This window comes from Suricata suricatta, chromosome 2 (assembly GCF_006229205.1).
Source record: "Suricata suricatta isolate VVHF042 chromosome 2, meerkat_22Aug2017_6uvM2_HiC, whole genome shotgun sequence".
NCBI lineage: Eukaryota > Metazoa > Chordata > Mammalia > Carnivora > Herpestidae > Suricata > Suricata suricatta.
This window is the reverse complement of record NC_043701.1, coordinates 8,469,147-8,486,110: the sequence shown is the minus strand read 5'-3', so window position 1 is coordinate 8,486,110 and position 16,964 is coordinate 8,469,147. Positions and strand designations below refer to the sequence as shown.

Here is a 16,964-nt window from a genome sequence, read left to right as displayed (position 1 = left end):
AAGTAATAAGCAAAATTTTTTTTAAATTAATAATCATAATTTTAGATTGTGATTGTTACTGTGAACACAATAAAATAGTATGATCAAATAGCAAATAGTATCTGGAAGATATGAGGGTAGAATTTGAATTGGTTAATTTAGATGAACTGGACAGAAAAAGAGGTGTTGTTTGAGGCCAGGGCAGAATAGACTGGAGCCAGCCTTCTTCAGATGTGCTGAGAAGTTTAGCCAGGGGGCAGAAAGGCTAGAAAGAACCTTGAATTGGAGTGTGCTGGGTGTGTCCAGAAGGGAGGAAAAAAGAGTGAAGCTTAACTAGCTTCCTGACTGAGAAGAAAAGAGCAAAATAAAGTAACACCAGAGGTGCCTGAGGGCCAGGTCATCAAAGACTTCCTAGAGTTCCGATTTCATACTAAACGTGAGGGAAAACCACTGGGGAGTTGTCAGGATAAGGCATAATCTGATCCCCATTTTTAAAAGATCCATCTGGCAACTATGAAGAAAATAGATTTTATGGAGATAAAGGTTGAAGCAGGAAATACGTTTCCAGTAAATACTGAGGCATTACACCAAGAAATTCCTGGGACCAAAATGAGAGATGATGAGAAAAATCTGACCATTTCAGTATTATTAGGATATCTGCATAGCCTAGGAATAAACTTAATGGAACATAGATTTTATCTGAAGCAAACAAACCAAATCAATTCTTGTATAGATTGTATGGAAAAACAGTTCTCAATTATATTGAGTATTTTACCAGTGATCTAACACTCATGCATTCTCATCCCCTTTTTCTTGCAAAACAACTTAATTCTGCTATCTAGGTCCTAAATAAATGACCATTTGTTTAGAAAATGAAATATGTAACGAGATAATATTTGTATGGGAATTCCTGGAATAGATTATTGAGTAAAAAAGTGTGCTCTAGACCAGATTTTAAATGTTCTTGTTTCTATATACATGCCTGTGTTATTAAATGGGGGGTGTGTGCTTGTGTATCTGTGAAGACTAGTAACAGTGATTACTTCTATGGATTGTGAGAGTCCTTTCTTACTCTGTATTGTGTGGAATTTTATAGGATTAGGAAAATAATGGATCTTATTTCCAGTGTCAAAGTATAGACCTGGGAAGCTAGAGAAATAGGTACACAAAGCAGTGTGTGAACTGTAAAGGAAAAAAAAAGGAAGAAAATATGATTTAAGTGAAAATATATAAAATAAGAGATGAGTTAGAGTCAGTGGTGTTTTGCCCAAAGGAGGAGCAAATATTTTTCCTGCGTACTCCTATGACACTGATTTTTTAAACCACATATTTTCTCTTGCTATGATTTGAAAATCATAGAACAACTGATTCAAAACTTGGAGAAAACTTTGGAAATAAAGGAAAAACGGAGGAGATTGTGGGTAAGACAAAATTAAATTAAGTCCAGATTCACTGCTAGAAATAAAATCTGGATCTTTTGTGCGGAGGATATTTTCTCTTCTGTGCTGTTGGGGAAACTTCGACTTAATAATATCTCTGAAAGCAATTTGGACCGCCATGAGTGATGTACTGTAGAGACCATTATACCAAAACCAGTAAACAAATGAATAGCAACAGTAATCATTTATTGAGTGTTTTGGTGACAGGAACACATTAAATATCTATCCCAAGAAAATATTTATTAGACAATGTTAAGTTAAAGAACAGTAGACCTCAATTAAGTAAACAAAATTCATGAAAAAAAATACTGAAAGAGAATACTGTATTTCTATTTCTCATATTATCCTTATATGAAGAAGTAATGCGGTATTTGAATATTACATAGTATAAATTGTTAAACAAAATTTAGCCTCCAGATATGATGACACCGTTTCTATAAAGAGAAGTAATTGGGGTCTGAGATTTCCACAGATGACATATGGCATGATCCAAATTTGTTTTTGCTTTTTAACAGAATGCTAAAGTTAGCAAAATTCTGAGGTGAAAAGCATGGTGCCTGTGCAAGTAATGCATGCTGATGAAAAACAAAGCAGCACGTTTCTAAGTGCATCAAAACAAAATACTTCTGTAATCAGCTGCCCAGATTTATGGGAAATAAAAATAGTGCTGGCTGCCACAGCTGTAAAGAAACATTGTTAAGGTTATTGTTCATGCTGTGTGCCTTTCCTCCCTCCCACTCTTCCTTCTTTTCTTTCTTTTCCTCCTTCTCTCTTTCTTTATTGAAAAGGAGATGAAAAAGAATTATCGTCCTGGGAATAAAGCCTCTGACTACAGATGTGCTAGATCCCATACATGTCTTCCGGTGGTCAGAGTAGGCAAAGTGAGGCTATGCAGAGCTATGAAGACCGTAAGGGGATAGATTGACCTTCGTGATGACCAAGAAGCACCCGTGGAGACTTCAGACTCCTTTTCATTCAAATCCTGAAACTATCCGTGAGACTAGACAAGGGATAATGCTTTATTTGTTCAAGGGGTGTCCCCCAATGCCTTTGAAGCACTGTAACCAATAGCGTGCTGTCTAGGAAGTCAGGCAAATGGGATCAGGGGATGATGTAGTAAGTGGTAGGTTGGATACGGTAAATATGAAGTGGATTCACAGGCAATTGCCTACTCAGGCTGGTGATTAAAAATAATTGACAACAGTCAGGCAGGGGGGTGAACAGAGCATAAGGGAACCCTGAGATGGGACACAGGACCCTGACATGAATGTTATGGGGAAACAGAGCATCTCTGGAAGAAACGGAGATTCTGCTGGCGCTGCCAGAGAGATGAAAAACTCAGTGATTCAGCTTGTAATTCAAGACAGTTTGGGCCAGAAGGAGCAAGGCAGGAGCCTATTGATTGGAAAGAAAGGAGGTCAGAGAAAGGTCTGGTCTCTTAAATTTGTCCTGACTATGGAGAGGAGGGGTCGTAAAACCAAGGCAGGGTAAATGTTCCGGTAGAGGTAATGGAGCTCCAGGTCCAAGTTAGAAGTTGAAGGCACTAGACATAAAGACATTGTCAAGGGATGTGATGCTCTGAGAATGTGCCTTTCACCATCATTTTTTTGTTTTTTGTTTTTGTTTTTGTTTTTTAGTGGAGTATGAATGAGGATGTTGCTAGTGTTTCTGTCCTGAGAACACTAGTTCTGGAATCTTCTGTAGTTCTTGTTTTCTGTGCCTCAGGCTTCTGTTTTCAAATGTGTGACATAAGACATGTATCGTAAGTGCTATAATTTTATTTTATTTTATGTTTATTTTTTAAACATTTTATTTATTTTTGTGAGACAGAGAGAGCATGAGCGGGGGAGGGGCAGAGAGAGAGGGAGGCACAGAATCCGAAGCAGGCTCCAGGCTCTGAGCTGTCAGCACACAGCCCAACACAGGGCTCGAACCCACAATTTGTGAGATCATGACCGGAGCCAAAGTCAGAGGCTTAACCGACTGAGCCACCAGGTGCCCCTAAGTGCTATAATTTTAAAAAACACTGGGGGCGCCTGGGTGGCTCAGTCGGTTGGGCCTCCGGCTTCGGCTGGGGTCAGATCTCACGGTTGTGGGTTCGAGCCCGGCATCGGGCTCTGTGCTGACAGCTGGCTCGGAGCCTGGAGCCTGCTTCCGGTTCTGTGTCTCCTTCTCTCTCTGCCCCTCCCCCTCTCATGCTCTGTCTCTCTCAGTATCAAAAATAAATAAAACATTAAAAAAATTAAAAAAAAAACACTGCATTTGTGAAAATTCCTCGATATTACTTTTATTTTTTCTCTGATATTACTTTTAATCAGAGTTATATTTGAATGCCATCTTTAGTGTCGATTATGTGCATTCTCGAGTTCTTTGACCTTGCAAACTCCTGCCCGCCGCCCTTTGCCAACACAGATCCTTTCTTCTCAGCCAGGTTCTCTGAGGTGAGGGGCAAAAGCCGTTTCATCTTTATTTGCCAACAATCTCGTTTGTTCCAGCTTGAATTAGTACAGCATTCCTGCAGTTAGTCTGACTTCCTGATTGACTGAAATTGTGTGAAAATAAAACTCAAGGCCCATCTGCTTCTTTAGTTTTCATCCAAGCTTCTCTGGAAAAGGAGTACACTGGAGACCAAATATTTGCCATAGTTGTGTGGCCGTAGTTTTGGAAGACATCCCAATATGGGAAAATATAATACTAAATTATTTCAAATGTTAGCAACACCCCTCTCTCCTCCTCCTCCTCCCCTATAAAAATTCTACGTTCCTCCAGAGATTTGTCTGATTTACTAATATTTAATGTCTGCAGAATATTAAGACCCATGTTCTAACAAAACACACAAGCTCTTTGGAATAAGTAATGTGTAATAACCATTATTACAGTTGGAAATAAAAACGGATAGTTCATCATAATAATCAGCATACACTAGGTACATGCACAGCGTGCTGCAACAACCGTCCTGGGAAATTTGGTGCCCATGTGGCTTCCATGATTTTGCTTGAGCTGTTCCCTCTTTCTAGAATATTCTTAAACCTCTTTCCACCTATCTACATTCCCTCATTTTTAAGGTTATAGTCATTACTCATATGTTACCTGGTACTACAAATGATGATTAATCATTCTTCTTTGTGGATACCTAGAATATTTGTTATACTAGACCAGAGGTTGGAATTTTTTTTTCTGTTAAAGGTCAGATTGTTAATGTTTTAGCTTACAAGGTTATGTGGTCTCTGTTTGTGACATTCTTCTGTGGATTTGAAAACAGCCATAGATAATACATAAAGAAGAGTGCTTGGCTGTGCTCCAATAAAACTTTATTTACAAAAGGGAGCCAAGGGCCACATTTGACCTGTAGGACATTGTTTGTGGACTCCTGTACTTAAAGTTTTAGAGTTTGAGAGAGACTTAGCTAATGTGCTCATGTTATGAGTGAGTCATCTGTAGAAAGGGTCAATGACATACTTAAGGTCACATATTTATAGTGGAGCAAGTAGTAACAAGCAACTCACTAAACAACAGCCCTGCATTTTAAATATGTTATTTTCAGTACTTGATTATATTTTATTCAGCACCGAATTACAAAGTGATATTATCATCTTATTTCCTGTTGAGTTACTTTATGTTGGTCCATATATTATTGGACTCATGGGGAAATGGACTGTATTTTTTATTGCCCAAAGTGGCTAGAACAGTACAAGGTATAGAGTAAGATCTCAATAAATATTTGTTCATAAAGTCTTCCAGGAGGACATACAGCAATTAAAAAAATTAATGTTTATTTATTTTTGAGAGAGAGTATTTTCAGGGAAAGGGCAGAGAGAGAGAAGGAGACACAGACGCTGAAGCAGGTTCCAGGCTCTGAGCTGAAGGCCCAGAGTCACACGGGGGGCTCAAACTCATGGACTGCAAGATCATGACCTGAGCTGAAGTCAGACACTTACCTGACTGAGCCACCTAGGCGCCCCAATTTTTACTTAAATGTATGTTTATAGATTATATCTCAATTTAGAAGGATGTGAGATAGTTAACGTTTACATTTTGATAATTTTGCACCCACCTTAAAAACAAACACAAATAATCTCTTATCTGCTCTTTTCTCACCTGATCCTAATTTTATTCTAATTCTGTTCTTCTGATTCGTATGATTTTTTTATTAAACCATTTTTTTTGTTAATGTTTATTTTTGAGAGAAAAGAGACTGAGTGAGCAGGGGAGGGGCAGAGAGAGAGGGAGACACAGAATGCGAAGCAGGCTCCAGGTTCTGAGGCACCCCATGTTTGTTTTTTTTTAATTAGTGAAAAATTTTCAGTTTTATATGAAGATGATCAATTTGTGGCGGAAGCAAACAATGTTTAAGTGTAGTAAGGACATACTATGTTCAGGTTTTATAAATGCTGTATTTAAATTCTAAATCTAAACTAGCTAATGGATCATTTAATGAATCATTCATTAACTTCATTTTAATTACTTTCAACATAACTCTATCTATGCATTGAATGTTCACTTTTGGAAAATGCGTCACCCATTATCGGGTTAAAGCTAGCCCTATCGAGCAGGTTTAGATTGGAAAACGTTTCTCCCGGTGTGGTCTTATTGATTTCTAACAGAGCTCACCTCATGTTCTTCAGATTATGACTCAGATGTCACCTAATCAAAGAGACTTTACTTGACAAAGTAGCAAAAAACAGCCACTCTCAACCTCTTCCCTACCCATCAACTACCTGTCCCTTCTTCCATATTTAATGTGTCCATAGTATTCATCACCATCTCCTACTATAAACTAACCTTTTTTGGCTTTTACCTTTGTTTTGTTTGTGTTAGTTTTTGGTTTCCACTAAAACATAAATTCTATGACAGACAGGTTGTCAATATTATCTACTGCTGCATTTGCTATGCCTGCCACAGCATAGGTGCTGGGTACAGTTTTGGATGCACCAGACAGACATGAATAAATGCTAGCACATACCCGACCCGATAGAATGGAAAAGTTAGGAGTAATGATTACTCCAGCTAAATGCAGAGCTTTCATCCAAAGATTATAAAGAGTTAGACTCAAAAGAGTCAGCAGATAAAAAGTCAGGGTTTTATATTTGTGCTCCCTGGCAACTGACCTAGCAAATTTTTTAATTAATACAAAATCCTTCATGGTAGATTCTTACTTTGTGGACTGATACCTTAAATACATTTTACGGGGCACCTCGGTGGCTCAGTTGATTGAGTGTCTGACTTTTGATTTTGGTTCAGGTCATAATCCCAGAGTCAATTGTGAGATCCAGCCCCATGCAGGGCTCCGTGCGGAGCGTGGGTCCTGTTTAACATTCTCTCTCTTTCCCTCTCCCCCACTCACACATGTGCACAGGTACATACTCTCTCTCTCTCTCTCTCTCTAAATAAAAATAAAATACATTTGATGTTCATTTTCATTTTTTCACTGTTTTGCATTTAGCTTCCTGGGGAATATATTCACATGCATAAGCCATATTTCCCAGAGGCACTTGCAGTATAACAAAAATAAGAAATCTAACTATATTTTATGAGGATGGAGATGTTCATTTTAAACTTCGGATTTGTACACACTTGAGTGGTGAGATAATGAATAATAATTCATTTCCCCAGCATCACTGGGACTTCCCTCCACTTGAGTGACTTTTCAAGAAAACTAGTTCATTCCTTCTGTTGCTTAAGTTTTCTTCTGTTTATGAATATCTGAGATAGAAAGCATTCTAGAATATGTAGTGTAACTGTCTTATTAAACGGAGGAATGAGCATGTGTAAATGTTTGGTGGGGATTTAAGACCACTTCTCTTAACAATTATGTGGTGCGCCATTTTGTAAGTCAGCAGTATGTTTTGGGACTCTGTGGTTGTCAGGTTTAGTTGGCTCTTTTTGACATTCATTCATTCGCTCATTCATCCTACAAGTGTTCTCAGAGTGTCAGGTACCAAGTGCCAGGTATGGTGCACATGACTGGAGAGTGAGCATTAGGCAAACTGCCAAACGCTTGATTCCCATTCAGCTTCCAGTCTAGTGGGAAAGAAAGGAAACCCAACAACTAAATGAGTAAAAACATACATGTGTGGTGGCTCTGGGAGCTATGAAGGAAAAGAAAGCAAGAAGAGGGTAAGGAGAGTGATGGGTAGCATCATGCTCATCAGCTGGGTAGACTACAGAAGTCTGTCTGCAACAGTGTGAGGCCACATTGTGAGCAGACACCAGAGGCAAGAGCCTCGTGGTAGCTGGAAGAGTGATTGCAAAGGCCGCAGCAGGAGCTGGTCCGATGTTGCAATGAGAGGAAGGGGCTCTGCTGGTGGACAGCCATGGACAAGGAAGCTGGAGAGGTGTGACCAGTCTGGTGGCTGCTGTGGGCCACTGGGGACTTCAGACTTTATTCTGAGCGATCAAGAGCAGGAGTCGGGATATCTTGAGCATAGCAGCCACTTGCCCATTTATGTGTCTAAGTGTCCCTTGGTCTACTGTGTGCAGAACCATAGAAAAGCAAGGGAGGAGACAGGAAGGCTATGCAGTCCTTCACAACAGTGATGGCTGGTGGGTGCTTGGACTGGGTGACATGACGAGGTAGGATCTGGGATATTCCAGAATGAGAACACGCAGTCCCAGATACAGTTTCTTGGAGAGCAGACGAAGAATGAGAGGAGATCCAAGAGTTGAGTCCTGGGCACTGTAACATTTAGACATGAGGAAAATGATGGCGGTCCATCAAAGGAATCAGAAAGTAAGCAGTAGCGGGGAAGGAGGAAAAACAAAAGTTTAATGCCCATTGAAGCCAAGTGAAGGAAGGAAGTGAGGGATCACCTGGTTCCAACACAGCTAACTGGGGCAGTGTGATGCGAGCGGGTTAATTTTCAGATGGTGGCACTTTTCAGGGTGACATCTATTTCTCTGCCTTGGTGGGATTTCTCCAGGTCTTCCCTAGTTCAATCTCTGCCTTTTTAATGAACGTTTCTAATCCTCTATCCCGATAATGAATAAATCCCTAAAGATATCCAGAGGAAATCCCAGCCTTCCCCAAGCTTGTTATGTAAGCACCTGCACCTTTCCTCATGATTCTTACACAGCAGGTCTGCACTGGGGCCCTTCCGCATAAAGCATTTTGTCTGGTTACAGCTCTTAACAATCCGGTGCTCAAATTATGGCGGTCGAATTGTCTAAATTCTGATCGCTTGCTAAATGTTGTAGCACGGATTTTTATGTTTATATTGTATTCAACAACTGTTTTAACTAAAACATACCCATTGTTATTTAAAGATAGTTAATCTCTCTCTTCTTTTCTTTTCTTTCCAGAAAAATGTGATGAACCCCTTGTGTCTGGACTTCCCCATGTGGCATTCAGCAGCTCATCCTCCATGTCTGGGAGCTATTCTCCGGGCTATGCCAAGATCAACAAGCGAGGGGGTAAGGCGCATCTTATTTCTTTCGTCAATACATGTGTTACAAAAGAACATGTTATATTTAAAACTGTACTTCTGAAATATATTTTCTTGTGCAACAGCTATTAGCAGTTATATCATTCTTTCCGCTTCCACTAACTAATGGAAACTGTACACCTCTTTTGTAGTCACTTTCAAGGAGTGATAGAGGAAAATTGTAGCTGGAAGTTAAGAGATGGTACTTTAGAGGAAGAACTTTTAGAGTTGTACATGATATCGGATTCCAATTGATGTACAAATTCTGAGTTAGGAAGTTCTTGTTAATTGGAAAATCATTTAGAGCAGTTAAAATGAACTGATTTTCAGGCACCTGGGGGACGCAGTCAGTTAAATGTCTGACTTCAGCTCAGGTCATGGTCTCATAACTTGTGAGTTTGAGCCCCACATCAGGCTCTGTACTGTCAGCCCAGAGCCTACTGGGAATCCTCTTTCCTTCTCTCTCCCTACCTTTCTCCTGTTCCTGCTCTCTCTCTGTCTCAAAAATAGACATTAAAAAATAATAAAATAAAATGAATTGACTTCAAATATGAATACAGTGAATCAAAGAATATCATATTCACTATATTTTTTATTTTTAGTAATATATATAAATAGTATATTGAAAATATAGCATAAAAATTACCCTTGGTAATTTCTGCCACCAGACCCCAGAATTTAATTTTGTTATTAAAGCCAATGAAACAGTTATACAATTGCAACTAAAATTTGAGTTTTGGATTTTAAAGTAATACTAGTAATTACTAAATGGTAATTTCAAAGTAGACAGCAATCCATAGAGAATAAAAGAAGATGATTAACAAGAACAACTTAAAACTCTTGCTTCAAAGGAACACTAATGTAAATAACAATCAGTGACAACCTAGAAAGGAAAGAAAAACTTTTCTTGGATAAATATGAATCAACCCACAAGGACCATAATTTTTATTCAATAAAACAGGAAATACTAAACTCATTTCATAGCCAATTCAATTTAAAAAAAAGTAAGTAAATATAGAAGGAAGAAAGCCAGGGAGAGAGGGAAGGAAATAGGGAGGAAAAGGAATAACATAAAGAAGCCAAGGTGAAAAAAAAGAGAACAGGGGAAAACCCAAAAGAAGTAAAACAGAAGGGGAAGGAAGAAAAAATGACATCAGAAAAAAGAGAAAGAGCTATCAGAGAGACTCAGGCAGACCAAATGGGAGAATAAAATAGGTAAGAAAAAAGGTAGACTAATATATTCAGAAATTCACAGGTGTATGAAGAGACCTTGATTAGTAGAGAGACTTGGTGAAAGACAGAGATACATCAGCAAAAGGGGAAGAATACAAATTTTAAAATACATACTGTTTTGGTTTAAAGTGGTATTAATTAGCTGATCTTGTTTGCAGTTATCGGGTTATTGGCTTTTTTTTTTCTTCAAATTGTGGTATAATTAACACCTAACGTTTTAGTTTCAGGTGTACAGTCTAATGATTACATATATAAATATTGCAAATTGAACACTGCATCAAGTCTAGTTAACATCTCTGACCATGTATAATTACTTTTGTTTCTTGTGATGATTCTTGAGATCTACTCTTAGCAACTTCAAATATGTTGTACAGTATTGTTAGCTATAGTTAACATGACTTATTTATTTTATGACTGGAAATTGATACCTTTTGACCTTCTTCGCCCATTTCATTCACCACCCCCCACCCTGCCCCCACCGGCTGCCCCTGTCTATTCTCTACATTTCTGTACCTGCTCCTTTTATAATAAGATTTTTGTCAACCAATGAGAATTGGTAAGCGACTCTAAGTTATCAAAAACTTTGCTTAAAGATGTCATAATAATGAGAATTTTAATTCATTTCTTTTCCCTAAGTCATATTTCTAGTGACTTAGGGAAAAGAAATGAATATATATATATATAATCATGAAACAAGAAACTGCCCATACCCAAATAATAATTATGATGTAGACTAGTAAATCTGGAGCAAAATCTATTAGAGAAAAGACATAACACATACATTCCCAGACGTCAAGAGGATCCAGTATTTTCTAAAGGAAGTATCCTGACATTGAGAGATCAACTTGAGTGAGAAGTCACAATATATTTTCTCAGAAAGTGTTGTGGGAGAATCTGACTGAAGAATTTTATACCCAGAGAATCTGGGCAAGTCAGGTTATCTCAAACATATGACTTCTTTGGAAATGCAAACGATAGGAAATGCCTGGTGCTGAGCAGCAAACCTATTTAAAGATAGACTGTAACTAAACAATTTAGCAACTAAGGGTGTAGAGCAAAGTATAAATTTTATAGAATTAATATAAATATATAAATTTTACAAGAATGTAAAATACCAAATTATGGGAACAAAAAAGACATAGCCTTTTCTCCCTCACCATCCAGAACAGGAGGCCACGAGATACTGTAACATTAAGTGCAAATTTTTTTTAAATGCAAATTTTTTTGTCTTAAATTTTTTTAGGAATCTATGTCTCCTACCAAGAAACATCAATAGTCTCTTGGTGTTTTGGTTCTCTTTCAAGTAGTTATAGTCAAGCCTTTTTATTTGTTTTAAAATAGTACAGGATGCTACTTTGAGTTATTTAGAGATGCTTATCTATTCATCTACTCATATATGGAGAGTGTGGTATCTGAAATGAAACTTTTAATATGTTAACTTTTTTTTTTAACCTGGAGGGTGGGATTTGAAGAATGTTTTTACTTTCTTTATAATAAGTTTCTCTAGTTTATAGAATGTCAATATCAATACCTATGTATTTATGTAGATAGAATTTTAGATACAATGTACTTCCAAAAAGAAAGTTATTTTAAAAGCAAAAGGCTATAAAAAATTTTATGTCGTCCTTGTTGTGTGACTGGCAGCTTATCTCTGGCTGTTGATACAATACACTTTTGGTAAGTGACTAAGACCCCCTTTTTTTTTTATCAGTGGCAAACCGTGTAAAGGTGCGTATAACATGGTCCCCTACTCCATTCCACACTGCCTACCTGTTGAGAACCATCACACAACTGATGCTCTGCTCTATCTCTGAATGTATATATAAGACACCCACAGGCCTTAACCCTAGTTGATGACCAACATGTGAGTGAAGGTAGCAAACATCAGAGAGGAGGGTTATTTCTTCTATAAGAAAAAAAAAAAAGAAAAACAAAAAGAAACAAAAAATATATCTACACATGGCTAGTTTCACAATAAACAGAACTTTTTATTCCTTTATAAAGTTCATATGTGAACATTCTTGAGAGAGGAGCCATGTTGGCTAAAATTCATACTAAGGTATAAATGGCTAATAGTTCATATTGATTTTAAGAATAGATTTTTTATTATGCAGCAAAATGTTACATGTCTTGCAGATAGGAAGGCAGCAGAGAATTTATATATCTGCATATCTTTATATATTTATTTATATTATATACATTTATATTTATGTATATCTTTTTTACTTATATACATTTATATATAAATATGTATTTATATATATTATGTATATATTGCTGAAGATATATTTTTTATGTCACTCTTGGCAAGAATCATCTTATGCATACACCTTATAAACATATGAAAGCAAGAAGATCATATACTAACAGAAGGGTAAAATAATATAACTCACCAATTATACAAATACAGAAAAGAACAAACTCAGCACTATGTTGATTAACATTGCCTCAGGGGTGCCTGGGTGGCTCGGTTGAATGTCTGATTCTTGATTTTGGCTCTAGACCTGAACTGATCCCAGGATCTTGGGATAGAGCCCTGATTCAGGCTCTGTGCTAAGCTGAGGTGGAGCCTGCGTGGGATTCTATCTTTGCCTCTGCCCTTCCCCCTCTCTCTAAACTCCTCCCCCCCCCAAATTGAAAATATTGCTTCATGTTTTATCACTTATTTAAATGTGTTCCTCAAATATATTTTGGAGAGATTGAGTTTTTGAATCCATAGAAAAGCAGATTACAATGCAATATACATTCATATAACAGATTGGCACATGTTTATAAAACTGAGTTTAGGTTTTGAGTCCTCACAATAAATTTATTTGCTGCAACCCTCATGCCAGGGGTAACTTATGACAAAATTGAGGGGAAATGAATCCTTCCATGGAAAATCCACATATAATTCTATCATGTCTTTGGAGCTCACTACTGCTTTAAGATTTTTGGTTTTGTTTGTTCTAGAAAAACACTGACCTCCTGTGCTCTGTGTTCTGGATTTATCTGCCTTTTCTTAATTCACTGAAGGTGTCTCAATCTGTGTCATTCCAAGTCAATAGCCATTAGATGAGTTAATCTTTCCAAAGTTTAGGAAAAATAGTAAATTTTTAAGAGTCTCATATAAGGTAAACTCTACCTCACATTTATGTAGTATTTTACAGATTATAAAATGTTCTAATGTCCCTTGATCTTCACAACAACCTTGGTAGATAGAATGTTAGGTTAGAGATGCCAATCATTTCTTCCGCCAGACCTAGGACTTTTCAGTCCACCCGCCTGTTGTAGAAATCACCCTCTTTCTCCTGCCCCCGAGGACAGCCGGTCAGTCACACAGCCCTCTTCTCCCTCCACTGGCCACAGATGAGAGATCTCCATGCTCCGTTTTGCCAAATGTAGCCACACCAGCACTGCACTGGAGTTAGCCCAAAGACAGAACCTAAGAAGTGTTTGAGGATTTAAGCCACATTTGATTTATGTTTCTGTAGCCAGAGCAACCCAGTCATGAAGGCTTGGAGTTTCTTGAGTGATGTGGACCTTGAATACTTTTCTTTCTTTTCACCTTCTCACCACTTACTTTTCCTTAAAGATCCTTTGATACTTCAGGGACTTTTTTCAGTTTTGCTTCCTGGATAATCTTTTCCATTCTAGGAAGCTGTCATCTTCTCTATTAACCCAAAGGGCAGAGCGGTGTGGTGGTGGTGGAGTTTGGAAGAGGTGTTGCCTTTATTTCTTCCAGCAGGGAGAGCAGATTGCATTTGCAAGCCACATAATTGATAATCACCTCTGGGAGGAATCTGGGTATAACAGACATCTGGAAAGGCTGTGGAAGCACAGCTCTGAATGTCCACACGTGTGCCTTAAAAAGAACTACAGTTTTTACCTTCCCTTAAAAGATACCCCTGAAGTATATAATTGCTGCAGCACCTTGGTGACTTGGTTTGGTCAAATCATTGCCTTTATCATTTTCTGCCTCCTGTTGGCCAAGAGGGAGCTTTAGTGATTAGCATCATTCTGACCTCTTTTCCACCTACACTTCCGGGCTTACACGTGTTGGAACACATCTTTCAGGCTCCTGACTGGCTCATCAAATAACCCTGCCTCACTCTGCTCTTCAGAGCCTTTTTGGCTTCTCCTGGAAAACACACTTTTCTCCCCTCTCTTGTACCGTAAATTCTCCTGTTGCTTAGTCACAGTTGTGAAATTCTTCCTCTTCTTCTGCTTTCTTCTCTTCCCTATTCTGCTTTAAATATTCAAACATCTGTCACAACCAGATAAACTGTGGCCTGATTACACTGTAGCCTGTACCCTATGAGCAATCACAATGCTCTCGTGAAGACATTGTCCCTCTTTATGTCCGTAATTCCTCCTAAGGGGACCCTCCTGCCCTCTCCAGTCCCTGACCCATCCCTCCCCCATTCCTGTTCCATATTGCCCCCTACCGGCAGCCAGTGTTTGTCAGATTCCCGTAGTATTTTCTTTTCTCCTTGTTTTTTTTTTAGAGAGAGAGAGAGAGAGAGAGAGAGACAGTGTGCGAGTGGGAGAAAAGGGCAGAGGGAATGAGAGAGAGAATCATAAGCAGGTTCTCTGCTGAGCATAGAGGCTCAATCCCATGACCCTGGAATCATGACTGTGCTGAAACCAAGAGTAGGATGTTCAACTGACTGAGCCACCCAGGTGCCCCTATTCTTAACCTTATTAGGAAGCTCTTCTGTTGGATTATAACATCAAGACTTACGTTACAAAATAGGCTGAAGTTCCCAATTGTTGAACTGTCCATGTTGACAGAGTCCCTTCCCCTATTTTCCTCATTCCCTTCTCCAGCCTCTACCACTTCCTGTTTCTCTTAATCTGCTCTGTTTCCCTCTCAGTGAGCATTCATTATTACTTTAGTATGAATTCATTAGTTGAGGTATTACTTCTTCTAAGAGAATTTGCATTTAAGAGCAAATCCTTGGGAGCAGAAAAATCTAAAGGGGTGGCTTTCTAATGTAGCATTTTAGAATATTTGACATTCTTTTTGAGGCTGGCCATACTTCTTCATCTTTGAATTACTCTCCTGAAAACACCTGCTGACTTCACTGACTCTGATACAGTGCTGAGCAATGAAAAGAGAATGACTTGTATTCATGCATAACTCGATTCCAATACAGAATCAACCAAGAATGAACATGGTATTAGTCAGCTATTAATCTGTCTGCATCTCAGTTTCCTGATTTCTATGTATACTATATAATCTCTCATCCAAACTAGGAACTTTAACAGTAGAAGAGTTCTATTAATAATTATGCCAGGCTAATCTTGCAGGTATGGGCCCTCTATTTTTATTTTAAAATGGAATCAACTATACAATTTAGCAGGGTTGTTGTGAAGATAAAATGAAATAATCTACACAATCTGTGTTGCAACTAAATATTGGCCTCTTTCCCACCAATTACCCTCAAGTCCCAAAAGAAACACTCATAGATATTAATATTTCAAAGCAAGTGAATAAATTAGTCTTGTCATTACCAAAGCAATGCCTCCCTAAAACGTGGTCACTAGAAGTTGTATATTTACCTGTGTGTGTGTATGTGTGTGTGTATTTCTCCTATCATCATCTAAGAAAAATATCATAATTGATATATTAATAAAATAAAATTTAAATAGCTTAAATAAGCTTTGCATAATCAGACTGCTACCTATGTTAACTTAAATGGTCCCCAACTCGTTTCTCCTTAAAGTCTTTCCATTTCAAACGAAAGAGTTGATGCCAATGATCTGTAAGTGTTATTTTGTTCTGATTATCTTCATGTCATTTGAATTAGATCTGATAGTGACCAGTATAATATTTATGTATTAAATTTATGATTCGCAGTTAGCCAACACTAATTGTTCTGGACATTAGGAAGAGTAAAAATATGTTTCCCCTCAGCTCTATGAATTCTGACTATATTTTTAAAATATATCTTAGGGGCACCTGGGTGGCTCAGTTGTTTAAGTGCCAGACTTAGGCACATATTGTCTTATGGTGTGTGGGTTTGAGCCCCGCATCAGGCTCTGTGCTGACAGCTCAGAGGCTGGAACCTGCTTTAGATTCTGTGTCTCCCTCTTTCTCTGTCCCTCCCCTGCTGGTGCTCTGTCTGTCTGTCTCTCTCTGTCTCTCTCAAAATAATAAATAAACATTAAAAATGTTTATTTTAAATGATTTTTTCTAAAGTCATCAGTAGGTTTTTATATGCACTTTTCCAATTGAATGAAAGTTTCCATGTAACTAACATTGTAAGTTTTAGTTTATTCTTTTTACTTTAATTCTCAAGTATACCTCAAAAATGTTGACTTTAGTGGCAGCTTTAAAAAATTCAATGTGCTTGACTCCTGGATGGCTCCAACAGTTAAGCATCCAACTTCAGCTCAGGTCATGATCTCGTGGTTCATGGGTTCGTGCCCCACATTGGGCTCTGTGCTGACAGCTCAGAGCCTGGAGCCTGCTTCGGATTCTGTGTCTCTCTCTTTCTCTCTGTCCCTTCCCAGTTCACACTCTGTCTCTATCTCTCTCAAAATAAATAAACATTTAAAAAATTTAAAAAAAGTCAGTGTGCAACACATGATACATTTGTGTCGTTGACAAACACCATAGACTTAATCATCCATTTCCTGCATAAAAGGTAACTACTTTTTTGCATGGACCTCAAGCATATTGTAGTATAGAGGTGGAATTTAAGGAAGGGTATTAAGCAGGCTGTGTTTTAGCTTATGGGCAAGTAATAAATTGTATCATGTATCTTGAATGTATCATAGATAAGCTGCTATATAACGATTGCCACTTCAGATAGCTGTGAAATTAGGTGATTAACTAGTTGTTACTTAACCTTCTAATTTCTGTATAAGTCTAATTACATGAAACAGAAGTTGGGGTTTTGATTTT

At 38.0% G+C, this 16,964-nt stretch overlaps 1 protein-coding gene across 1 annotated transcript in view; it reads left to right on the top strand.

The window, feature by feature from the left end:
• Positions 1-8,723: 8,723 nt before the first annotated feature.
• Positions 8,724-16,964, top strand: part of CNTNAP2 (contactin associated protein like 2) — a 1,359,261-nt gene continuing 1,351,020 nt past the window's right edge. The window contains exon 1 of the mRNA XM_029921999.1: positions 8,724-8,828. Coding sequence (XP_029777859.1) covers positions 8,780-8,828 — 49 coding nt within the window. The 5' untranslated portion in view covers positions 8,724-8,779. The remainder of the gene's footprint in view (positions 8,829-16,964) is intronic.